General features: G+C 40.4%; 2 protein-coding genes across 3 annotated transcripts in view; both read left to right on the top strand.

Annotated features, from left to right (window-relative positions):
- MYOM1 (myomesin 1) overlaps window positions 1–15,966 on the top strand; it is a 68,236-nt gene extending 52,270 nt beyond the window's left edge. For both annotated transcript variants that reach the window (XM_083748300.1, XM_083748299.1), the window contains 12 exons: window positions 269–413; window positions 1,580–1,639; window positions 2,979–3,046; window positions 3,682–3,795; window positions 3,914–4,001; window positions 5,263–5,301; window positions 5,398–5,503; window positions 6,731–6,894; window positions 7,436–7,472; window positions 8,266–8,288; window positions 10,241–10,296; window positions 15,153–15,966. In XM_083748300.1, coding sequence (XP_083604426.1) covers window positions 269–413; window positions 1,580–1,639; window positions 2,979–3,046; window positions 3,682–3,795; window positions 3,914–4,001; window positions 5,263–5,301; window positions 5,398–5,503; window positions 6,731–6,894; window positions 7,436–7,472; window positions 8,266–8,288; window positions 10,241–10,296; window positions 15,153–15,452 — 1,200 coding nt within the window. In that variant the 3' untranslated portion in view covers window positions 15,453–15,966. The remainder of the gene's footprint in view (window positions 1–268; window positions 414–1,579; window positions 1,640–2,978; window positions 3,047–3,681; window positions 3,796–3,913; window positions 4,002–5,262; window positions 5,302–5,397; window positions 5,504–6,730; window positions 6,895–7,435; window positions 7,473–8,265; window positions 8,289–10,240; window positions 10,297–15,152) is intronic.
- Window positions 15,967–23,353: 7,387 nt separating this feature from the next.
- The window catches only part of LPIN2 (lipin 2), a 35,884-nt gene continuing 32,817 nt past the window's right edge, over window positions 23,354–26,420 (top strand). The window contains exon 1 of the mRNA XM_083748330.1: window positions 23,354–23,598. The gene's annotated coding sequence lies outside the window, so the exon portion shown is untranslated. The remainder of the gene's footprint in view (window positions 23,599–26,420) is intronic.

The raw sequence follows: 26,420 nt of genomic DNA, 5'->3' as shown, positions 1-26,420 counted from the left end.
GTTCCCCTGCATGCACCCCACACACTCCCCAAATCTACTCCAGGGTGTGGTTTGAGTGAAAACCCAAAATAGACTTTTGGGGGAGAGGGAGAGAAGGTTATATGTGCGCTCAAAATTCAGCTGTAAACTTACCACTTAACATTATGTCTGTATGTACTTTAACATTGTGGGGTTGTTTCTAAGAAATCATCCAGGAGGCTTTGAAAACATTCTATTTTGGGAGATAGGAAGATGACTTTTCTGCTCACTTTTATGTTTTCTCTTGAAGAAATACAAGATGAAGGTTGACCACACTTCTGGTATGATTGAAATGGTTATGGATAGACTTGAAGATGTGGATGAAGGCACCTATACCTTTCAAATTCAGGATGGCAAAGCAACCAATCAGTCCAGTCTTGTTCTCATTGGTGACGGTAATAGTTTCTAATATGTCTTTTTAGAATTTGGTAGTATGGTTTAACATACATTTGTAGAAGGTTAATTTTCTTTAATCAGAAACTAGACTTGTATGCCAATTGTACTTTTTGCAAATTTCATTTAATGTTTTTATTGTACAGTGGAAAGTGTTATGTTTCAGACAGTAAATTATAAAACTACAGAAGTGCTGCCAACTGAATAATATGGAACGTGTGTTGCAGGAGTAGAATTTTGCATAGAAAACCTTAAGAAAAGAGTGTTCTAGGCTGGGATCCAAATAAATACATAACTAGTTCCTCCCTTCTAGTGAAACGTTTGTTTTCTGAACAGAAGCTGTTGAAGGCATACAGCAAACTATGTTGAAATTTAAGGGAGTTTCCAAAGCATGCTGTCATCACCAGTCAGTGACCTCATGAAGTATATATTTACTGTTGCAAATAATTATTTGAGTTTATACTAAAAATGGGATTGACAGAAACAAAATGCATCCCCTATGAATGATAATAATTCATACTTATCATTATTTAACATGTACTTGGCACCTGTAGTGTGCAACTTACAATGCAATGCTTTTCTCTGTGATTCTCACCTCAAACCAGTATTGTTATTGCTAGGTATTGTTGTTGTTGTTGTTTTGCTTAAGTGAAAACCTATAAGAATTTGTGTAGCTCAGTTATTTACCACATATGGAATTTTAATAGTGGTGAGGACTATGCAGGTCAGCTGTGATAATAACATTGTGAGTAGATTAGTTCAGCATTTGTTGTGAATAATAATTAAAAACTACTTTACAATATCATATCACTCTCATCCTATTCTGGTCAGTCAGTGCTCAAAATGGGGCAGGATCATGTGGAATGCCATCCTGCTTTTTTAAGATAGACGTAAGATTGGCCCACTTCTTTTTTCAACAGACATAAAAACAGCCTTTGAATTTGAAACAAAACCATCCCATTCCCATCCCCTTCTATGGTCTAGTCGTGCTTTTAAAAGTTATTTACTCATAATTAGCTCCACCATATTGGAATATACATTCCATTAAAAATCAATTGCACCCATCCAGTTCATGATTCTGCAAGTGCGTCACAGCCGGCTTAGGTGTGCAGATCTTCTGTCTCTCAGAGATGGCTATATTTTAATCTCTTTATTTAAAAATGTCTAGTGTTCCAGAAACTACAGAAAGAAGCAGAATTCCAGAGGCAAGAGTGGTTCAGGAAGCAAGGTAAGAAATCATACAAAAAGAAGACTATTGAAACATTTCAGCTGATTTAATTCAGTTCTGTATGTCTAAAATTTAATGAGCAAATTTTTTAAAGGGCATTTAAAAAGGCAATTATTATATTTTTCTTTTTCTTACCCACTAGATTTCAAGAGTCATCCTCTGAATGACTGAGAACATTCCCCTTGAAGTCTGTTTGCAGGTGGTTTGCATTCAAACCACTTGCCAAACAGACTTCAAGAGGGTTTGGTCTCAGTGCTCATAAGCTGATCAGTACTGAGAGCCATCCCTTTTGAATGCTGATTGGCCCTGACAGCCAGCCCTTCAAAGGTGTTCGGCAATCCCCTTTCAAGTTCTCGCCTGATGTCATAATGATGTTAGGCGCTTGCAGGTGGACAGCTCCATCAGTTTGTCAAAGTTGGCGTACAGGAGTGTGGGAGAAGGAGGGACCAGACTGGTCAAGCAGTTCCACACCCCTGCCTTAGCAAAAAGAAGACCACTTTGCATAATCTTCCCTGAATGTGCTTCGCCATTTGTTTATTTATTGCTAGCAGCTTTCACCCTTTACATTGCCATGTCTAGGGAGCTATAAAGTAGGGATGGAGGATAAAGCTGAATTTCTCAAATTTGCAGTTTCTGAAACAATAAGAGACAATTCCCACTGAAGATTCTGATGCAGTCTCCAACCAATTTTTTTTACAAAAATGCATATATTAAGGTGAAATGTGTATAAAAATGAACTTATTAGTGAAAATAACATACCCAAATCTATTATATTAGAAGAATACATGCAAAATACTAGTCAAAACTGCATACAAAAATGTATTTATTAGGAGAAATTTGCACTAGAATACTGAAGAATTCCCATAAGGATTTAAAGAAAAACAACTCGCTACAGAAATATGGAAAAAAAGAAGAATTTAAGATTGGGAAAATGTGAAACTGAAAGAAATGAAATTGACAGATCCTCCTATCCCTATTGTGGAGGGTACAAAAGGGAGGCCAGAGTGCCAGCACAGCTGCCACTTACAGTGGCGGCAGCAGCAACAAATCCTTAGGGGAAGAGAAAGAAGCTGTATTAACTGTAATGCCACAGTTAATTGTGCGCCCCACCCCCAAGAATTTATCCTCCTCCTGCAGAACTTCTGTATAATGGTCCCCACACTTCATCTTTCCACAAATTGGGGGAGGAATTTTGAGGGGCTGTTTGTGCTCAGCTCTTGCAGCGCAACAACAACAAATCTAGAGAATATAAAAAATAGAGAGCAGTTTGAAAAAAATATTTGATTCTGTCTGTTTCATAATTTCTGAGTGGATTTATTTTGCATATCATTTCAAACAGGTCCACATTTTGTTGAGTATCTGGGATGGGAAGTTACCCCTGAATGCAATGTGTTACTGAAATGCAAGGTAAGAAACAGCTACAGTTTGGGTAGTTTGTGATAGAAGAAGCACAAGTCGCAAACACAAGATCTGTTAGTGGTCAGCTGCCTCTTGGGTGCATTTACAGAATCCAGGATTGTACACTGATCAGAAACCTAATGGTCGCTATCACAGATCCAGTACAGTGGTACCTTGGTTCCCGAATTTAATCCATTAAAAAACCAAGGTGTGGCTTCCGATTGGCTGCAGGAGCTTCCTGCACTTAAGTGGAAGCCATGTCGCACATTCAGATTCCGAAAAACGTTTGCAAACAGGAACACTTACTTCCGGGTTTGCGCCATTCGGGAGCTGATTTGTTCGACAACTAAGCTGTTTGAGAACCAAGGAATTGCCTTCTCAAATATTGATCTGTACTTTGAAATCACATTACAAATTTGGTTATGATGTCTTAAAGTTGAACAAACAACTTTCCAAAATATATAGTGGATAGTAGATATAGGATGCTTGTTTTTGGCCTCAAGACCAAGAACCGAGTGAACAAATGGTTTGAAGAATCTTTATCTACTTTCTGCATTGTTTGTTCATGTTTTGCTACCCAAAGCAGGCTGTTTGATGCATGTTTTCTATATAAAAGAAAGTACATTAGCATACTTTCATTTTAGGTAGCCAATATCAAGAAAGAAACGCACATTGTTTGGTACAAAGATGAAAGAGAGATAATGGTTGATGAAGAACATGACTTTAAGGATGGCGTATGTACTCTGCTGATAACAGAGGTGAGTGGCCCCCCTTCTCCCTTGATGCGTCCACTTCAGATGTGGCAGATTTCCTAAATGGGCAGTGCTTCCAGAGATGAAAAGGTGTTGCTACTGCTTGATTTTATTTTGTTCACAGTTTTCTAAGAAAGATGCTGGCATATATGAAGTAATATTGAAGGATGACAGAGGGAAGGACAAGAGCATATTGAAGCTTCTGGACACAGGTGAGAATAACATGTAAAATTGTGCTGTTTCTGTTTACTTGGAAATAAGCACCTGTGGATTCAATCTGACTTATTTCCAAGTAATTGTGTGTAAGATTGTGGCCTTAATTTCACAAGGAATCAGCAGCAAAACAGTTTTAAAAAAATTTCCAGAAGAGTTTTCTGATTGTACATCCCAGTCCTCCATTATTTCAGTGTAGTTCCTTGGTGGACTGTGCTCCTATGAAAGGAAGGGTGGTATAAAACCAGAGTATGGTCATCAGTGCTGTTTTCTAGAAAAAGATGTGCCAGAACTCACCATGAAAACTTCCCTTGTTCTTTTATAATGGCAATGGTGCCCACCTGAGAGGTGCCAGAACTGAGTTCTGATGAGTCCAGGCTGAAAGAAAGCTCTGATGGTGATGATGATCTTTAATGTTCAGTTTGTGGAGCCAGGAATTCCGTTTTTTAAACTAATCGTTTATTTTATCCAGTCCTTTTCTAAATTCATTTCATGTTAGTGAACCCCTTCTGTTTTGCAATTGTGATTTGTGTCACTAGAAGGAAACTAGGGGGAGCCTAAGCTGTTTTGATACCCTCAGGGACTATATAAGGATGCCCAGGAGGACCTTAGCTTTGTGGTCCTTTGCATACAGAAGATCCCTGGTGTCTCCCTGGTGTCCCTGGTGTCTCCCTGGTGTCCTTGGGGCTGGAAAAGACTTCTGTCTGAACCCCTAGAGACTCTCTGCCAGATAAACAATACTAAGCTAGATGGATCCGTGGTCTCGCCTAGTATAAGGCACTTTCCTGTCTTCCTATATACATCTTGGATTGCAAGATACAAGAGGCAATGTCACCATACTCTGTTGGGGCACAGCTTAAATATTGCTTCCTCTATCCACCAGTGATGCTTCCCTAAGCAGTCACTTGGATTACTTTGTAGTTAGGTGAATCCTAAAGAAGACTTCTTTGTTAGGCATAAACTGCACAAGTTTCAAAACCTGTCTCTTTTATAAAGGGTTGTTCTTTTGAAGTACAGTAAAACCAAATAGAAACAAACAGAAACAAAGGGGTTCAGCATGACATTAAAACTATGAAGGAAACATGCAAACTCCTTAAGAATCTTTGCAACACATTTTAAAAGGCAACTCAGATTTCCTGCAGGAATCTACTTGCAGGAATGCTCCAGATTAGCCGGGGAACTTCAGGGCAGCATTCAGCTACAACCAGGCACGTCTGATCTGGGAACACTTAGTCTCAGTCTCTGGATTTGTTTCCACAGCTTTTGCAGATTTGATGACGGAAGTATGCAAAGTGATTGGTGAGTATTTAATTCCCCCCTTCTCCTGATGAATGACTCATTTGTATTACTCCATGAAAGACTGTAAGACTACAAAAATATGTGTTATATTTTCAGCTTTATCTGCAACAGAACTGAAAATCCAGAGCACAGAAGAAGGCATCAGATTATATTCATTTGTTAGCTACTACTTGGAAGATCTGAGAGTGAGCTGGTCACACAAGTAAGTGGGTGAGCTCTTGCCAGTACAGTAATTAAGATCTCATTCAACAGGAACATTCTATACACATTTAAATTTAGGGCACATCCAGAGTGCTGCATAACTCCATGTTGGCTTTGAATCAGCTTAATGCAACCAATTTTTTGTATACATGCTGTGCTGTGCCTGTGGCTCAGATATGCAGATGATATGTGATCAACCTCAGACAACTCCAGGGATCCAAAGGCCAAGCAAGTGATCCTCGGTGAGATCAGACACAGCATGTCCCAATACACGTTTATGCAGCAAAATACCTCCCTCTGAACTCAATAGGACTTGCAGTCAAGTAAGCATTCTTAGGACTGCTACCTCAGAAAGTGTCACACCTCGTTTATGTATTTGTTTATTTTATTTAATTGACTTCTACAACCCCTTATATATATATATAAAAACGATTTGCAAAGCCTCACACAAACAAAACACATTCCCACAAGAATAAAGCACATTATTAAAGATATAAAATCAACAACAGAATAAATTTTGGGGGCAATACTAGTGCTAGTCTTCTTCAACTGCACCACCGTTCTTGTTTAGAGAGGTATGCAAATGGTTGCTTCTTCTAATTTTTCTGTGTTCTTGGTTTGGAAAAGTAAGGACACAATGCTCTTACCAGTTACATATTATGTAATAACTGCAAACATCACCTGATAACTTGAAAATTTATGATCAGCAGGTATTGAGGGTTTGGGGTGTCTGGCCCATCAGCTGAAAACAGTTCCCTACACTTGGTGTGTGCTTTCCTTTTATAGGGAGATTGCTGACATCATGAGCAGTGGATCCTTTCTGAATGGCTCGAAAGTACCCAGAAGGTGCATGAAGCAGGAGAGCCTTGGAGAGAGCCTGTGTTAGGCAGAGCAGCTTTTAGCACCCCACAGTTAGTTTTAAGTGCACACAGTCAATACCACTGTGATAGTTTAAATGCTAACCTTTAATCATAACTCCTGCTTTAGTGTTGATATTCCTGCAAGGGAATATGTGCTGAGGTTCAAGTTTGACAGGCACAGCAGCTGTAGACTGAAGACAATCCTTTGAAGTCATATTGGGAAAAACTCCTTTGAAGCATATGGCATTGTCTCTTACTGAAAGAAAATAGAGCTAGCACAGAAATGTTACTTTGACAGGCCATTATCTTTAATAGAATTTATCTAAAACTTGTGTCTCAACTTGGTTTCCTTGTTCTTCTTTTCCCAGTGATGTTAAAATGAAGTATACAGAAAGAGTTAAGACTGGTGTTACTGGGGAGCAAATCTGGTTGCAAATTAATGAGCCAACACCCAGCGACAAGGGAAGATATATATTGGAGCTCTTTGATGGCAAAACTGGACACACAAAGACAGTGGATCTTTCTGGGCAAGGTAGATAGATTCCTTTTTCTTTATCATACCTTCTATTTTTTAATGCAGAAACTGAGAAAAATTATTCTGAGTCCAAATGACAATGGCTCTTACTCTTCTGGTTATATGATTCTCAATGTAACTCCCAATAGGCTGAGTTAGAGCTTGTAGGCCTGCTGGGCTCCTCACAACTTGAGCTTCAAGAGCATACTAGGCAGTGGAGTTTATGGCTGATAAGTTTTTGTTTGTTAATATTTCATTTTAAATATTTCCCCCTCCTTACAGAGGTACTTAAAACAGCAGGAGAAATCCAAGGAATCCAAGGAACAATAATTTGCATCGTTAAAATAATAAAAGGCAGGACACAAGAATGTCCCAATTTCCACATACTGCTCCACCATGGTTTTTCTTTTTTTGTCACATCCATAGCCATTCCAGAAGGCTAACCATGGTTCGTTTTCTGTCAGCAAACCACCAAATCCAAAGAAAACTCAATAAAGAAATAACCACACAAATTATATTTATAAAAACTATTAACTTAATCCTGTTCTCTTTTTTTAAGCCTTTGATGAAGCCTTTGCTGAATTCCAGAGGTTAAAGTAAGTATAATTCATGGAAGATACAATCTAAATAGGATAATGGGGGTTCTGTTTTAGAAAGTGTGGGGCTCAGAGATGGCCACTGATGGCACCCACAACATTGCTAGAAGTAAGCTTGACCAGAAGTGACAGTTGCACACTCTCACTCATCATGACCACTTAGAGAGCAATGGGGGGGGGAGAGCATCAGCAGCCCAGATGTTTGAGAGGATTTCCCACTGTGGAAGGAGAGGAGGAAGCAGCCTGGATACCCACTCGCAAGTCAGGTTCTGGTGGAGAGAAGTACAGGGGGATATAAGGGGGGGGGGGGTAGGTGGCTGACAAATGTTGCTGTGGAAATGTCCTGGGTTGAGCTGAGGACCTGGCCTCCAGCTTGGGAGCTAAGGCTTCTCCAAAGAAGAAGGTGGCATGGCATTCTGGGGAACTTTAATTGCCCCCCCCTCAGATTTTTGACAGAAAGTTATTCCATTGCTCAGCTTTTATTAGCATTAAAAAAAAATCAGTGATTTTTCCATTGGTCAAGACTAGTTTCAGCATTAGAAGACAGAGAAATCTATGTCCTGTGTTGTTATGAGTGTTTACATGATATGTATAAAAACATGATTAAAACTATGCTGATATGTTATGAGAAATTGTGTCATCACATTGAATCGTTTGCAGACAGATTTAGGTCAACGGTGTGGAAGTGTGGGGGTGTGTAATGTGAAATATATAAAGAGTAACTGCTTTCCGTCTCCATACTTTTAACATCAAATGAAACTGAGGATGCTTTTTTTGTCTTTTTCAATTTCAGAGCATTGGCGATTGCAGAGAAAAGTAAGTGGATTGTCAGTTGGTGTCTGCCTTGACTATCAATAGGATGCTGTACTGCCAGTAGGAAATTTCAATGTAGCTTCCTTTTGAAAAGAGTATTTCTGTTTAGAAATCTACAGGTTGATCACTAGCAGGCTTTCAGACAGGCTGAACTAGTCATGAAGCCGTTATCTGTGTTCCCCTCACACTCACTGCCCCACTTTAGCATCCCTATAGAGACTGCTTCTTGCCTACCATGTGCAAGAAGGGCAGAACTGCTTCCCTTAGCCTGCACCGTAGCACATGGGAGTGCTTTTTATTCCTTGCTGGCCTTGATTGCCCATCAATCAACCTTCATTGTAAGTAGCCAAGCCACAAAATGGAACAGTTTGTCACCCACAACTGTACTTTTCTAGCAGTATTGTTATGTGTATGCCTTTGAATGCAATTCTACTTTGATGCCATTTATATATTTATGGTATTTATATTTTGCCCTTTAGTGGGTTCCCAGCACAGCTTACAGCAAAATTATAGGTGGTGACGATTTTGTGGGGGGGTTTCATACCTGCCCCCCGTGCATGTTGGCGGAGCACACATAAGCCCCTGTTATATCCCATTTCACCCCTGTTTCTCTCCCCATTCTGCCTCCGTTCTGCCCCCTCCAGGTCTGAAAGGACCCGCACATTGGCAGACACATCAGTTGGATGCGCACAAAATGGTCACCGTCTGTGTAATAAAAGATATAACTACTGTATGCTTCACACTAAGTTGTCACATGTCAGCCACAAAGTGGCAGACACGTGTCAATTTCTCTCTCGGTCATAATGCATAATAAAACTTAAATATGGCCATGATGTTGCAGCATTATACACTTCCCCACCCTTGACAGTAGCAGCTACCAGAGGAGGCTGTTGCACATGGTTTCCATAAAAGGGTTCCAGGTTCAACCCTTGGCATCTTTAGGTAGGTCTGGGAAAAGATTCCTGTCTGAAACCCTGGAGAACTACTGCCAGTGTAGAAAATTACTGGAATAGATAGACTAATGGCCTGCCTCAGGATAAGACAGCTACCTTTGATGGTAAGCGGGGCTTGGAAAATGCATAACATCAGGACAAGAGAGCACAGGCTAAGATTTATTATAAGACCAATAAGAAAAGCTTGAGAACTGGACTTGGTCCTGCTGCTTCTGATGGAAGCTCCATTTTATCAAAAAGTGAAGAAATCCAGCAGTGGTGAATGACCATAACAGCTTGCACTTCAAGAACTGTGATGTGTTGAGCCTTTAAAGGTAAAGGTACCCCCTGACCGTTAGGTCCAGTCGCAAACGACTCTGGGGTTGCACGCTCATCTTGCTCTATAGGCCGAGGGAGCTGGCGTTTGTCCGCAGACAGCTTCTGGGTCATGTGGCCAGCATGACTAAGCCGCTTCTGGTGAACCAGAGCAGCGCACGGAAACACCATTTACCTTACCTATTTACCTAGTTGCACTTTGACGTGCTTTCGAACTGCTAGGTTGGCAGGAGCTGGGACCGAACAACGGGAGCTCACCCTGTCGCGGGGATTCAAACCACCAACCTTCTGATCGGCAAGCCCTAGGCTCTGTGGTTTAGACCACAGCGCCACCCGCATCCCTGTTGAGCCTTTACTTGCACTATTACTGGCTTTTAAATTTAGGCACATCAGATGAAAACCATCCTTGTTCAGCTTGTGGCATTGTAAGATCTACCTGTCCATCTTTCATTAATGGAGCCAGGGCTTGGCAGTCAAATATTAACCATGCAACATCCCAAGTAAATTTCACATTGCTTTCACTTTGAGCAAAGCGAGCTGGAAATACCAAATATCTTTCTCAGTTTGCATTCATCACCGGCAGCTTGTAGAAGTATGAGATAAAAGAAAGGCACTAGAGGGGAATTGAAATCTAGGGCAGAGATTGTTTTGCAGACAACAAAGAAAAATGTGCTAATGTATTTTCAGATCGTGCCCGGGTGCTTGGAGGGCTGCCCGACGTTGTCACCATCCAGGAAGGCAAGGTACAGTAAATTAATTGAAACTTCTGAAGAGACAGTTCTGTAACTTTCTTCTTCTGAAAGAAGAGAGAGCGTAAGAATACTCAAGCTTTGCTTCTTTTAATCAAGAGACAGCACTCTTCATTCATCCTCTCAGTGCATAATTTCACCATGGTAGCCAGACTACCTTTATGTATTTAGGGAGCACTCATTTGTTAAGCATCATATGGAAGACTGAAGAGGGTGCCAGCCAAGGTTCAGGCCACAATCTAACATAGATTTAAGATTACTTAACCCCATTGATTCCAGTGGCTTTCAGTGTGCTTATGTTTGTAGTAGGGCTCAAGGTGCATGAATCAACTCAATGGATGACTTATGAAGAACTGACTCTTTAGAAATTCATACTTTATGCACAAGATCCACCACTGCAGTAGTTCAAACTCTCTTCTTCTAATCATGCGCAATCTTCCTGCGTGATGACACAGATCTTCAGATGTTTTTAAAAAGAGACATAAAGACAGTCTGGAAAGTAGTTCAAAGTCATTGGATAAGCCTGCTTGTGGCCAATATCAATTCTAACATTAGGACCTTAGCCCTAAAGACATTTGCTTGGAAATATGTTTCACATATTTCAGTGGAATGTACTTACAAAGAAGTATGCTTAAGACTATGGATAGTTCTGCTAGGGTGTGCAGAGGAAGAAAAGGGAGGAGAAGCTCCATTGTGCAGCCAAAAGTGCTTGGACTTAGCAGAACTGTTTAGTTGGATATCTCCCTAACAGTTTATTGATTTCAGTAAATTTCTATGCAAACTGACCTAATCAGCTTTCCAGACTAAGATTTGGATTGGAATGTAAGTACCATAAGGATTTTGTGTATCTTCAAATTTTGTAATACAGCACTTGGCTTAAAAAACACACCAAAATATACTTAAAATGTGTATTTTAGGATAAAAATATATTTGCAAATGGCATACAATGAGATAAATTATCTATTTAAATATGTAATATATTTAAATATTGTGATAAAATAATAATTTAAGCACAATTTTTATATAGATTTTTTAAAAGCAGATAAATGCAGTAACGGAGCTGAACAGAGTTATGAACGAACTCAAGCAAAATGTATATGGACCAGAAATATAATTATACATTAATCCCTACTTAAACTGTGGCCTAAATTAACATAAATCTTTGTATCCTAGTGTAACTGGGATTTGGATCTCTGCCACTGAAAATCAAGTCCAAGATTTTCATTCTGTGGCAAAATCAATAAGGGTGGGAGGATGGTTTCTCTCTGTGATGGAGTTAAAATAATTTAAGAGAAATGCTTTCTCATTATCATTTAATTAAATATGCCAGAATTATTAACATTAGGCTTTGGTCCAAATGGTGTTAACTATAAACTGCTTTATGTAGAATTTTATAATAAGGGATAGAATAGATATCCTGGTGATCTTGTTTCATTTCATCTGTTCTCAAAAAAATAATAATACTTAGATGGTCATATGTAAGCATTACATTTTTAAGATTCTGGACAACAATATCATATCAATAAACTAGGGTTTGCTTCCAACAGTCATCTACAAATGACTGCTTCTGGCCACCTGATTCAAAATTATACCAGTTATAATCCATAAACAATTCTGAACACATGTGAAAAGGCAAAGCACAACTTGTATGCTATTTAACCTGTAATAAAAAGGCTCCTCACAGGAGTATAGCATATATTTGGCTCAGTGACTCCAGTAGTGGATTTACCCTTCAATTGCCCTGCAAGGAATAGTGTAACATGAACTGCTTTGTCCTCCACATTGCATCCTCAGTCCTTTCATGAGATATACCAACACTAGCTTCCTGTCACCAGTCTTTGCCCAGTGATGCTGATCTGTGGGAAATGAGGTTGAAGCCAGGCGGAGGGTGAGAAAAGCAGAAGAAAAACTGCTGAGTGTATAATTATAAATTCCTCTTGCAACATAAGTATTTTTCCGTTGATTGGAACGTGTCAAAATAAGTACATGATGGAATATGTGTCTAGACTAGGTTTTTCCTTTCAGATATAGACTGCATCAGAAACCAAGGAAATGCATAGCACTAAGAGAGCTTCCAGTGTGATTTCCTGGCCTATATGAGCAGCAGAAAAATTATGCCCAGTTAGAAGCACATTTTAGAGCTTGTTATTTTGCTCCCTGTGTTAACTTATACTATGGTTGCTGAAGTTGTTGAGCTATGTTTTAGCTATTTTCTTAGGAAAATCAGCAAAAACAACAACACTTCTGATAAGGGCTGCCATACGCCCGGGTTTTCCCCAGACATTTAAAAAAAATTTTGGCGGACAAATCCCAGCTGTGTCTGGAAATTCCGGACATGTGACAGCCCTAACTTTTACAGATACCCATTCATTATTAAAGTGCAATGAGTGAGCCCCTCTCCCATATTTGTACATTTGTTTTTATTCAAATAAGAACTTGAAAGTATAAAAATTGAAAATTGGTTCATTTATTCATACATTTGCTTTTCACTGCTTTGGGAGCATTGATTAGCATTGATGGAGTCTACAGAAAGGGGGAAATCAGTGAAATTGACAGACTGGGAGGCTCTGTTTAGTTTGGATATAAACAGGGTGATATTTAGGGTGGCTGTGTCTATGCACCTTTTAAAATTGTGAATAGAACGAGGACCCTCTATCCTGTATATCTGAAATTTGACAGGTCTAATGCCTAGATAAGTGGGGTATGGAATGTCATGCAATTTGAATGAACCAAACACCATAGTTACAGGCAGAAGAAGAATGGCTGGATGTTCCACTAAAATCAATGGAAAACAAGTGAACAGATTATATTAATGAAACTTTAAAAGTAAAAACAAGTAGAAAATAAAATGTTTTTCCTCTGCTTTATTTTATGGGTACCTACATATTTATCCTACCATGGCTAATAGCCATTCATGGGGTAATATAAGTGAAGGAAAAATTAGATCATCTCCCTGGGCTCTATAGGTCTGATCCAGTTTCCACCTTCTCTCCTTCTTATGTTTTTAATATGAAAATACATATCAGACGTTCTGGTCACTGGTCTCCTGAATCACATCTAGCTTAGCCTTCATCAGTTCATGGAGAATTTTTCAGGCTGTGCAGCAGTACAATGGAAAAATGCTATCATCTCATCTTGTCTGACGTGTATCTCATAGCTGACACTATATAGTTTTATATAGGTGCATTACTTTGCTAGCTGTGCTCTGGTTATGCTAGCACTTACATAATGAAACAGTGTTCTCAGTGCTGTGTAAGTGGGTAATAAAAATTCACTTCAGCCTGACATTTGGCATTCAAGACTACAGACAGGGAGCTTTTATGCAGCAAGAAAATTGGAAACACATTTTTTCCTGTCCTGTGAAAAACTCAGGTTGAGATGCTGCCTTTTCCGAATTTCAGCTATACTTCAGATTTTTTTTCCCTTGGCCAAAATAATTTCCCCCTAAATGCTCTGTATACATCATCATTATATAATGTAAGCACTGATATAGGCATTCAAAAATATATAGCCTGTATTATTAGTATTTAGTGGAATGATTTATCCCAGACTTTAAATGCATGCCATACATGTAAGCAAACCTTTATATGCCAGCCAATCTATCTTATTGATCCCTGGTTTAAGGACCCTTAGAAGTGATCAGTCTGATTAATAATAAATTGAAGGAAAATACAAAAAAAAAACCACCCAAACCCATATTCCTGTAAGATAGACTTCAATTCCTATACGCACTTTCATGGAATTAGGCCCCATTGAACACACAATGTGACTTAGATTAAAACAAGCTGTGCTGTAAATATGACAAATAAAGCTTCAGTTAATTTAGCATCACTTTATTCCTATAATTTGGAAAGGATTAATCATGCTGGGTTGATGCCTTGCCAACTGTTGACTCCACTTATGAACCTTTGTTCTTATTTCTCCTTATATGAGGGAGCGTCAAATGGTATACCACTAAACAGTGTTCATGGTCCAATTACTAATCAGGCAATACCTTTAACTCAGCTGGGGCCTTTCCTAGCCCTCTATATTTCAGAGTCTCAGGGACAAACTTTGAGTGATGTGTTTTAAACAAGCACACTTAACTTGGGTGCATTAATTTCAGAGAAAGGGGAGTCATGGGACTTTGATCTTCAAGTTTTGGCTCTTCTATCCTAGTTAGTTTAAACTCATTTCATATTACAGCTGCACTGGGAAACTGCAATAGTTTAATGGCAGTGTACTAACCAGGTCAATGAACACGGATCTAATCAATTTGGATGGCACAGGAAACTGTGGTTTGAATTAACTAGAATAGAAACACCAATCTGGCACATGACGGCAGGAGAAACGTCAAGGGGTATTGATTTCAGGTTGAAAGCGAGGCAATCAGATGTACAGATATTATTATATTATATTAGTAATAAAACTGCTCAGCCATTCAAATAAAACTGCTTGAATGTACTTTAATTGCAGCTTAATTACGTGCTTAGCTGTTCTTTAGATTTAGAAGTCTGATTTGCAATCAGTTTTGTGGCCTTTCCTATAAAAGCAACCTTTTTAAAACTAAGAGAACTGTTGCTTAATAAAGAACCCAATATTTCAAGTGATGGCAACATTTAATTTTGACTTAAAATAAATGTGTTGTAGTTGGTAGTAACTATTGGGGAGAGTCCGTAAAATATTGAAGGGCCACAGTAATAATTCAAAACTAGTTGACTTCATTCACTTCCCTAAGAACAGAACCAGATTTTTGTAACATAGAAAGATATTTCTGTCTGTTTTATTATGAAAGTAATGTGAAAACAGAGCATATTCAGGATGCTTATTTATAGCAACTGTTTACAAAAACTTTTGTGTGTTCCCTGCAGGCGCTTAATCTTACTTGCAGTGTCTGGGGAAACCCTGTTCCAGAGGTTTCATGGATGAAGAATGAAAAGCTTCTGGCAGGAGATGATCACATCATCCTGAAATTTGAATCAGGAAAACAAGCAAGCTTCACCATCACGGCTGTCAGTACAGCTGACTCAGGGAGATACAGCCTTATAGTGAAAAACCAGTATGGCACAGAGACAAGTGATTTAACTATAAGTGTGTTCATACCCGAGGAAGGGATGACCCATGTCCCCCTTCCAGATCATAGCAAAGGAGATAAGAAAAAGAAGGCATGAAGCTAAAGCTAAGATGGACAAGTGTTGCAGAGAGGTAGAGTTCTATCTGGTTTAATAATATGTGTGTGTAAATGGTTTTGCCTGTGAGTATGAAGTAGATCTGAACCCTTCCACTCACTTCATTTTAGATGTTGTGATCAGGCAAAAATGGGGAATGCTCCCACTCCCAGCCTGGCTTTCTGTCACATGAACTTAACTCAGAAGCATAATAGGATAATGCTCTTAACGCAGAAGCATAATATTTAAGCAAGTCATTTAATCAGTGATGTGAGTGAAAGGATGGAAAAAATTACAATCGTTTATTGGAGAAGATTTTCTCACCAGGAATCTAGATTTGAGCCTGCTGGTAATCTAGTATAAACTGAATGTAGTGTAGGATAGGACTCTAGAAAACAGATATTAAAGCAAACAAATGTTTTGTGTTGACATGATATTAATACAAACTAACGTCAGTGAAAAAAAACTGAACCCTCCTCAGTATTCAAAAAGAAATAAAACACTTTTCTTTCGCCTTGTTTTGTGTGCGTGTGACTTGTTTACTTGCTCACTACTCTGATGGCTGTTTACCATCCCTTTTAGTTTAACATCACCCCACGCCTAACATCTTCACTTAGGTCTTCAATGCAGCACAGAGAAAGGAGGTGCTGGCAATTTTATTTATTCTACACTAACTTCTGCCTGATTCAGTCTGACTGTAGTTTATTAAGGCTGCTGGGAATTGCAACTCTTATAGTGGTATAAGATTAAATGTATGGTCCATAGCAACAATATGGGGGATAGCCTATGAACAGTTTTAAACTTTTGGGTAACACTGGAGACAGAATTTTGGATAAGGTGAACTCAAGTAAATTGCTAAGACTTGTTTCTCTTTGGGTTTGTTTTATTGAATTCTAGTCTCCAGGGATAAATGACCTTTATATTTCCTCCAGGCCTAGGCTTACTTCAGACATGGCTTTGACTGTCAACATGTGCTTGTGTACCTGATTCCTTCCTCAATTTCCTGGTTCATGTTAGCCATAGTTTGTTACGGCATTGGAAACTGAGAGAAAAATAGTCTACCGCTCACTGAATGCAGCTCTTTGAATCTTTAATCACAACTTGCAAATTATACGGTTGCTATTTTTAACAGGACTTCCTTGTTTGTGCGTTCTTCTTGCTTTCCTGTAGCTGACTGTATCTCATAGAGATGAACAAACTGGCTTGGCTACACTCGTTGCTGAGATGCATGGAATTTGCCTAGATACAGTAGCCATAGGTAAAAAGAAACCAGCCTCAGGGAAGAAAGAAGGTAAAAATATTTAGCTGCTTAGATCTAGTTCCAAGAAGAAAAACTCTTTATTTCTTCCCAAAGTAACCTGAAGGTACTTTGCCTTTTTGGTTTGTTTTTTTCTTCAGCCTTTTGAAATGTTTTTAAGCAGAGACACGGGGAGAGTAAGCACCTTCAAAGTCCCTTTGCTTCCAGTCACAGAGTATTAGACACGTTTCATTTTCCCATTGAAATTAATAATTTAAGATGCTTAGCTGGGTCAGAGTGTTCCCTTATTTGCTACATTATAAATGTGGTTTGTGACTAAACAACAGCTCCTGATTCTCCAAGTTTGGAAAATCAGCTAGTTAAATTTGATTATTTTAAGCAGCAGCTGGCAAGTCTTTTTTATTTTATACTAAATTGGCCAAGAGAACCTTCTGTATGGACTTAAATTGCAGTGTAATCATAACTGAAATTGTATTAAGTAAAGAAAGTAAGTAAATGTGTGTGAAATAGATCCTAGCAGTTTGTACTGTTTCAGAAATTGCTTCATTTTTATTTGCTCAAATTAAAGCACTTCAGGAAGATGAATCGAAATGGTTGGTGTGCACAAATAAATATCAGTTTCCTTTAACACAGCAGGTGTTTCATAACAAGGGAAGGCCATGTTTGTGATCCTTCTTAGTTGCTCCATAGTGAAGTCAGCAATCTTGCCAAGAAGAGCCCATCATAATTTAGTGACAAGGACTTTCATAACTCTTCTGATCATGTGCTATCTCAGGTAAACACAATACTTAGCACTATGGGAAGAGACAAATAAACCCCACATGTCCCTTTAAAGAGAAAGTGTGTGAGGGCACCCCCCCCAACATGAACCATGTGTTATTTTCCTTGAATCAGATTTCATTAAGCCATAAGTAAGATAGATTATTGCTTCAGAAGAGATGTCTGATCCAAATGAAAATCCAATTGTAGAAGATGGAGATGACCCTAAAGACAGCTGGTCAAACTAAAGGGATCACAAAATGTTCTGGGTAGTAAGACAGAATGGCATAGCAGACAAATTCTTGAGATTCATGGAGAAAAGACTGAGTTAAAACATAGGATCATTGTTGTTATATTACTCTTATTATGAAACGTATAGTGTTGATATTAGATAGCATTTCATGCCGAGTACTATGTCTGTGGTGAAATGAGAATGGCTTCACTGAACACAGCATTTTGTCATAAACTCAAACTTGATTGTCCTGCTGTACTGTAACTATTAGATTCACCCTTCCATGGTAGTGTTGAGAACGCAGAGCTAAAGGGAACGTTGGTCTGACATAGGCTGTATACATACTGCACGTTTAAAGCACAATTCCCTTCACTAAATAATCTTGGGAACTGTAAGGGAGCTGGGGACTGTAGTTCTGTGAGGGGTAAACTACAGTTCCCAGTATGCTTTGGGGGAAATGTAAGGTGTGTATGTGGTGCACTTATAAGACAGCTTCCAAGGTTCTTCCTATGCTCTAATGGTATTCTTATAAATATAAATAAGTTATTATATGTAATTCAACGAACAGCAAAAAAGATGTGGATAGATGTGTAATAAATATAATTTAGTATATTTGAATGCTAACAAGGATTTCATATCCATCATTATGGCTGTTCTGCTTCATGGAATATTGAGAACCTGAGATGTAATAAAAATAAATTTGCAGAGCATGCATGCCATATGGATTAACATGTTTTAAAATAAAGACCAGATTGAATACCCACTCTTCTGTAATCTCATAAAACCGAACTGTAATGTGATTGTCAAGTTCAAGTACTAAAAAATCAGTGAGTCAGTTCTAACTTCTAGCAGCTAGAGACTGGGTTAAAATCATAACTTTTAAAATATCGAGCATTTTTGTTTTTAAATCAGCATTTGGTACACAGTCATTGAAAAGTGACACTTTTAAAAGATATCTATAAATTTATGAGAGCTACACATTTACACTGTAATACTTAAAGTGCTCCTTTGGCACAAGTCCCAGAGAAATAGAAAAGGCAGGCAACACTGCAGCACTAGGAGAGAGTCAGACTGGCTGTTTTCCAATAAATAAAAGCTGAAATTCTTATGCATTTGTAGTACTTCAACAGCATGATGTCAGCATCAAGCCGGATAAATGATTTATTCATTCTGTATACCTATGTGTGCTGTATTATTTGCAAACTGGCTTAAAAAGGTGCTTCTTTGCACAGCATAGTTAAACTATAGAATTTGATCCCACAAGAGGCAGTGATGGCCACTGACCTGGATGGCTTTAAATGAGGATTAGATAAATTCATGGATAAGGCAGTGTGCCTCTGAATACAAGTTGCTGGGAACTGCAGGATAGGACCAGCTCACCCATGAGGCAAGGTGAGATGACTGCCTCAGACGCCAGGATCCACAGGAGAAGCAGGTCCAGCATCCAAGGAATGCATCGCATGCTGTCTCCACCACCACTACCACAGTGGCAGCAATGGCTGCGGCACACTGTATCTGCCACCTCCTCACCAGCTCATCTCCATGCCTCTCAGTGAACAGGAGTCACTGCTGGTCTCCTCCCACCCTGAGGGAGGAAATGGTGAGAAAAGCTGCCTTCTGGGGTCTCCTGGACTTAGCACTTGCCCAGCATGATTCAGAGCAGGCCACTCCTGCATCCTGCAACGGCCTTTGATTCCCACTTCAACCACTGGGTAAAGTTGATTCGATTCCTTCTTTTGTTCCCAATGTAGATCTTCATTCCCCACATTGTTCCCGATGTAAAACTTCACTCACCCCCTTTTCTCTGGTGAGGGATGCCATTTTGTGGTTCGCCTCAGGTGCTAAATGTCTTGGGACAGAGCTGCCACAGGAGAAGAGAATAGTGTTGCACTCAAGTCCTACTTGTGGGCTTCTTGTAGACATCTGGTTGGCCACTGTGAGAATAGGATGCTGGACTGGATTGGCCTATCATAGCGGGCTCTTTTTATGTTCTGAGACTAAGTTAAACAATAGATACAAGATGACGTCCATATTCTCTACTATTATAGTATCACATTATTATTTTTGTGACCGTATAGACACAAACATCCAATGAAAATAGAGGTTCCCAACCTTAGAAACTAGTAGTGCAAGTGGACATTGTATTGGGACTTGGGATTTTAGAAACCAAAGTATTTAGCCTTATGCAGGTTGTTTTCTTTCAGCCTTCATGTGTGTGGATGTGCGTATGTATATGTATATCTATAATCATTAAAAAGGAATATCCTTGTGAGCAGGAGTTAAGCTGTGATTTTAAAATACTTTGTACAGTAAAGTATTTTGCACAATAGAAACAATATATGAAAGATAACCAACCATTTTGTTCCAATAGATTTCATTTAACAAGTGATGAACAGACCCTAGGGGCCCATATTGCACAGCTGGTTGTATACAATATAACTTTGCACCTTCCCAATCTAGAATCATGTTCCCATATACAATGGTGTACAATATATATTTGCTTTCCAGACTACATGTAAAAACAGCTGATCTGTCTGTAATAATACTACACTGCACTTAGTTGACCATCAGCTCAATATACTCATATCTCCTGAACATCAGATGGGCAGTTGACAAATGTATTGTCCCTGCCTTTCTATGAGACTGCTTAAATTATTAAGATACAAGATCTGGCATTTGGATATAAAATCTTGGCCCATTTCAACAAAAATTTCCATTGCTATCTAAAGTTTTCACTTGTCCCTGTGTTTCCCTGTGGACTTCTGAACCCCCCCTCATCAGAAATTATAGTCCTCCTACTGCTTACACGATCCCTTATCCCAGGATAAGGGCTTTTACTCTTGTAGGGATTGTTGACCCTCTTTTGACTCACTTCAGTCTATGAGTCACACCCTGAACGTGTAAACAAAACCAAGGATGAACTGAGTTCAGTGGACACAGGGAACACTAACCTCTGCACAGTAATTAGAGTATTGTTGTTACAGGATTGGGCAGCCAATGGGTTAGGCTGGGTAAACATTACTAGCAGGAATTACAACACCTGTTGTGCTCTACCTGTACTATGAGCCGTGTGTGTGTGTGTGTGTGTGTGTGTGTGTGAGAGAGAGAGAGAGAGAGAGAGAGAGAGAGAAGAGTGTATGCATCAACTGGATTTATATATATTGTGGCTAACCATTGCAAGAACTGGTGCAGGGGAAGGATGGGTTTTCATATACAGCATAATATAGACTTTGCATACAGAAGTACTGATACAGAAATGCTGATAAGATAAAGCACAAAGGCTGAACATATTGTTTTTTGCTTTCCAGGTACCTAATGTGCCTTTACTTAAGATAGATAGAGAGTATTTCCCAGTTATTTCAGCACTTGTTTCTGTGATACCACCCCACAAATTGTCACAAGCAATTACACACTGATATTAAATCACTATATAAAGCAACAAGGCAGTACCAAACCACTCTGTAGCTTTATTTTTTAATGCAAACCTCCACACACTGCTAAATAAATAAATAGTCATAAAAAACCTATACACCCAAGCTTTAGCTTGTGTACCAGGTCTGTGTGCACTTGCCTCAGGCCTTCTGCTGTGGACTATAACATGGTTACTAACAAAGTCAAATGCAGCCCACTTAGTAGCTTAATCATTCCACTTATTGACATTTTAAAATAATTATTGACTTATTCATGCTGGTGTTTCCCAGTACAAGATGGTTATAGGCAGTCTTCTCATGGTGGAAACTGAAGTGGAAAAGGGATAGAATGTCTTCCCAGAAGCCTTAAAGTTGCAATCTATATTAGCCAGAGGAAAAGGAGAAGAGAAAACGAGGAGGGAGAACAGAGCACCACACAGTAGTATTTGACACATATATGGCTGTGTAGGAGATGGAGGCACTATTAAATTTGGAAGCAGCCTTACCAAGTAAGTGGCTTGTGAGGAGAACCTCACCACAATGGATCACCACAAGTGATGCTGCAGTACAGGGGTCAACCACCTTTCTGGACCAGTGGATACATTTCAAATTTTGAGAAAGTTATACGGGTTCATTACAAAATGGCTGCTACGAGGGCATGACATAACACAAAATTAGAGAGAGTACTGTCATTGCTGCTCCCATGCACACACCTCCCAAAACCTGGTTTTGATTGTGGAGATACAACTATCAATGGCATAAGAACCCTGTTTTCCCCAGTGTCAACCCTAAATCAAAGTCTGGCCTGCTATCTAGAACCCACTTATTTGCCAGTAAGCCCCCTTAAAGACAAAAAGACATACTGCTGAGTAGAGATGTATACCACAGTACTGTAAGTAAACTATACAGTGGATTATTACGAGTGTCTCCTGCACAACAGGAAACATGCCAAAACCTCTTTGCAAAGTTTAAACATTTTGCCTCTGCCATTTGGAGGAGTTTTACAGCATCTACCTGCACTTACATTGTAGTAGTATTTTCATCAAATAACTTCTAGGGATCTCAGATGAACCCACCACAGAAAAGATGTATCCTGATAGCAAAAAAAAGGAAGGCGAAAGGCCAGATAATCCTAAATATGTTTCTGCTTGCTCCTGATCAGTGCCTGCTATATACTGTATGCATAGCAACGGGTGTATAAATTATCCTGTCAATTATGAAGAGTTTTTAACTGAAATGAATCATCACTTATATTGCTTTGTTATAGTCTGCTTCCCTCACTGCCAGGGAAGAAGGTGTGAATGAAGATCTACTTGAGCAACAAGGTGAGGAAGAAAGATCTACATTAGGATCTGCTGCCCCTGTGGATCTTGTTGCCTGAGGCAGTTGCCTCACCTTGCTTCACTGGTGGGCCAGTCATGCAACATTAATAAAATGGAGCATATTGTTGTGTTTGTATGCCAAATGCAGAAAATATACAGAGAATGCATGATAGCAGGAGCAGGTGATGCAAAAGGAATACCCTGGAGGAACATACACATGTGCAACAGAGATGCATTTGATGAATTACTCACAAGCATGTTCTCATTTAACAAGAATGCTTTGTATTTTATTAAGTGTTTTAAATTGACAAAGAAAAACAAAAGCAAGATATTAAAAAACGGGGACCCACACTGGCAGCTCACATTGAGAATACAATACCTATCAGTACTTTCATCTGAAATCAGACATGAGAGTCGATAGAAGCCCTCCAAATGTTCAGCTCCATGCTAGATTGGCTTTTTTTTTTTTTTTTTTTTTTTTTTTTAGGTGAAGTCTTCACTGCGTGGAGGGCGGTGGGTGTTTATCCTTCCAGGCTCGAAGCATAACATGTAACAGGAATGTTAATGTGTAGCTTATAATATGCAACTGTATATAGGGCTTCTGCACGCCCGAAGCACAATGCACACGCTGGCGCTGGCTACTGTATATGCACTCTGGAAGGGAGATGCACCCGCCGCGCTTGCAAGAGTCTGCAAGCAACAGATCACACGATCCACTTGAGGAGGAAAAGAAGAAGAAAGCTCCTCCCTGTTCCTGCCGACGCCGCCACTGCCACTAATTAGCCCGGGTCGTTTTACATTGCAGCAGGGTGGAATGCTGGGCGCGCGCTCGAGAGAGAGAGAATACCGTGGCCTCCCGCCCCCACCCCCACTCCTCGTCACGTGCGCCTCACCTCTCCCCCCCCCGCCTCCCCCTGCTAGTTGGTGGCTTCGTCGCGCAAGAGAGCGAGGGGGCGCGAGAGCGGGAATTTCCGCCGGGCGCGCGCGCTCGCTCGCGTGCGTCACCCCCCCCCGCCTCCTCCTCCTCCTCCGGCGCCGCGCGCTGGCTGCGTTTCCAGCCCATTCAGTTCATTCAACCGCCGCCTCGAGCGCCCGGTGGCTGGTCCTCGCCCTCGCCAAAGCTTCTCTCGCTCTCCTGCCTCCATCCCACGGAGGGCGGACAGTCAAGGTAGGCAAGGAGGGGGAGTCCCCCTGACCTCCTCGCCAAGGCAGCCTCGGGGAACCGGGCGGCTTCGAGGGGCCACCACGTCCCCGTCTCCCCCCCCCCCCGCCCCGCCACTTCCTCTCCAGCTCCGAGTCTGGTCCTGAGGAGGCTCTGCTGCTGCTGCTTCTGCATCCTTCCTTCCCTCCTTGCCCGCGCGCACCACGCGCCCCTTCCCAGCGTCGCCTTCGCGCCTGGGTCCCTCACCCCAACCAGACGCCGGAGGAGCTCAGGACTCGCGGCTGCCTCCACAGCTGCGCACGGAGGAGGAGGAGGAGGGAGTCCCACCGAGGTCACAGGGCGCAGCCGCGCGCCTCTCCTCTCTTTCTGGTCCCCACCCCCCTCCCCCTGCTTCCAGATAGATGGTGAGGGAGAAGCCCGTTTCCCTTGGCCTCGCGAGCCCTGCTTGCTTGCTTGCTTGCTTGCTTGCCAGTGCATCGGGGAAAAGGAAGCTGGTGGTAGGAGGTGACCCACGATCAATGCCGGCTGTGGTGCCTTCCAGCAGAGAGGGAGGGGTGGGGGTGTAATCTTCCACTGTTTGTAGCATAACTGCATGCATTGTACGGGGTTTTTATTGTCATCAGGGCAGTGTTTACTCAAGAGCAGCCACTGAAAGCAAGCATGCAGGTTTTTAGCGGCCCCAGATTGCAATCCTTTACATAGGGTTTGCTGCCCATTGATGGGATGTAAAGTAAAACTGAGTATATCTGGCTTTTGGTTTTCTTGAATTCGTGTACTTTGGTTGCTTGGGTTCTGGATGTAGCTGTCTGCTCTCTGATTCAAACCTATGGTTGTAGTGCCTGTGATGCATGTAGCTCAGTGGGTTGTTAATGCTTCTGTGACCGTTAATGTATGTTGTGAGCTGGGACTCTTGTTGAACTGCTACTTGAATGAATGAATGAATGACTGAATGAATACATAATGTTGGAATCATGCTGAAGTCTTGGTTGAGATTACCATGAAAGCCTGGCACATTATTTATGAATTTGCAACCACTATCATGTGCTACGACTTAATCATACTATACCAAATGCCTAGCAAATCTTCTAAAATCTTATGCTGTTAAGTCTAAAACAGCATTTTTTTAAAATAAAAAAGTAGAACCATGTGTTTTAGTCTGAGATGTCATAAATATTGACATATTTTATGTCTTTCTTTAGCAATGGCGTATGTTAAAGAAAACTGTCTGATATGTTTACGCACAGTGTTAGGTCATGTTTTACTTTTACTTTTACTTCTGATAATAGGAGGTACAGCCACATATCTATATGAAGGTACTCTTGGGTCTCTGCCTGATTGCCAGAGCAATCCAAACACATGGCAGGTAGCAATGGAGCAGTGTAGCTACCGCCACATCCAGAGCCCCATTATTCAAGTTGGCCTATGCAGAATGTGGAGGGGGAGTCACAAACTGCTCCAGGGCACGCCAATCTGGACTTGATGTAGCAATCTGGCCTGAATTGGACCCGGTGCCATCAAGTGATAGTAGTGGAGCTGGCTTGGGATTCAGTGGCTCCCAGGCTGGCTGAGCCCTTTCTCTGGGGCACCCTGTTTTGGAACATTCTGCAGACTACCATTGGTAGAAAGCTTTTCAACAGGTGGAACAGGGATATCTGTACCAGCTGAGTAAAGCTAGTGTCACTTCTTGGGCAGAGCCTGATGGAGCTGGTCTAGTCTGGGCTTTCATCCCCCTGTAGTGGATTGCAGATTTGGGTTAGTGCATTACTTATTCATGGGGGGGTTGACATTTAGGATCCTTTCTAATGAGCTAAAGCCCCCAAAATTGATATATATGTAGAAGTAAGACATCCTGATTACTAGAAATATCTGAAAAGAGAACACTTGTACACCTCTCTTTGAAAACTGGAGGCTAAAAATGCACCCCCAGATTGGTAAGGTATTTCCAGACAACCTGAAAATGTAGAATTTGGCACACAGATAGCCTGAGGTATTTGAATTACTTGGAAAGTCTAATAAGAATATATTTGCACAACTCTTCTTAAAAAGAGAGACAGTGAGTGTGTCACTAGATGGTTAAAGCATTAACAGCATGGGGGGGTCTTCTTTAAAAGGTATATAATGCTCAGAACACCTCATGAATACAAAAACCTGAAAATGAAAACATACACCTACTATTCAAAATAGGAGATAAAGTTTGCCTTCTAATAGGAACCAACATTTTAACAAATTTAGTCTGCATATGCACCTTGGAGCTGTGGAACTTCCATTGCTTCTTCAGGTTCGATTTGGGAAAGTTCAACAAAACACATCTGTACTTGCACAGTCAAAACTTAATTTGTGAGTTCTTTAAAGTCCATTTGTTGGTTCTTTGTGCCACCATGTTGCCAACAACCTGGCCTTTCTGCAGCACTTCTTTACATCACCCCATGACAGTCTCGCAAGTTCATGTTGTGAGGTTTGAGTTTCTGATTGTAATAAAAGGTGGTTAAGTGATTTTTCCTGTGCTATCTTAGGCAGAAGTTAATCCTATTGAATTCAGTGAGACTTACTGACAAGTGATAGTGTGTAGGATAATGGACTTACTGGTTTGTAAAATTTCCATCATGCCTGTTGCCATAAAGTAGTCTCAAAGTGACTTACAATAGTAATAGAATAGCCCACTTATCAGTCTTAGGATACTTTGATGAAGACACATTGCATTATTTTCAGCGCAACATTGTCTGATGCTTGTTAAGAATATAAGACTTGTCTTCTTGAATCAGATTAAATTTCCATCTTATCTTGCACTCTGTCTTTAGCATTGCAATGATGCTGAATGAAATAACATA

The sequence above is a fragment of the Podarcis gaigeae genome (genome assembly GCF_964106915.1).
Source record: "Podarcis gaigeae genome assembly, chromosome: 7".
In the NCBI taxonomy this organism is placed as follows: Eukaryota; Metazoa; Chordata; class Lepidosauria; order Squamata; family Lacertidae; genus Podarcis; species Podarcis gaigeae.
This window is presented reverse-complemented; position numbering and strand designations above follow the sequence as displayed.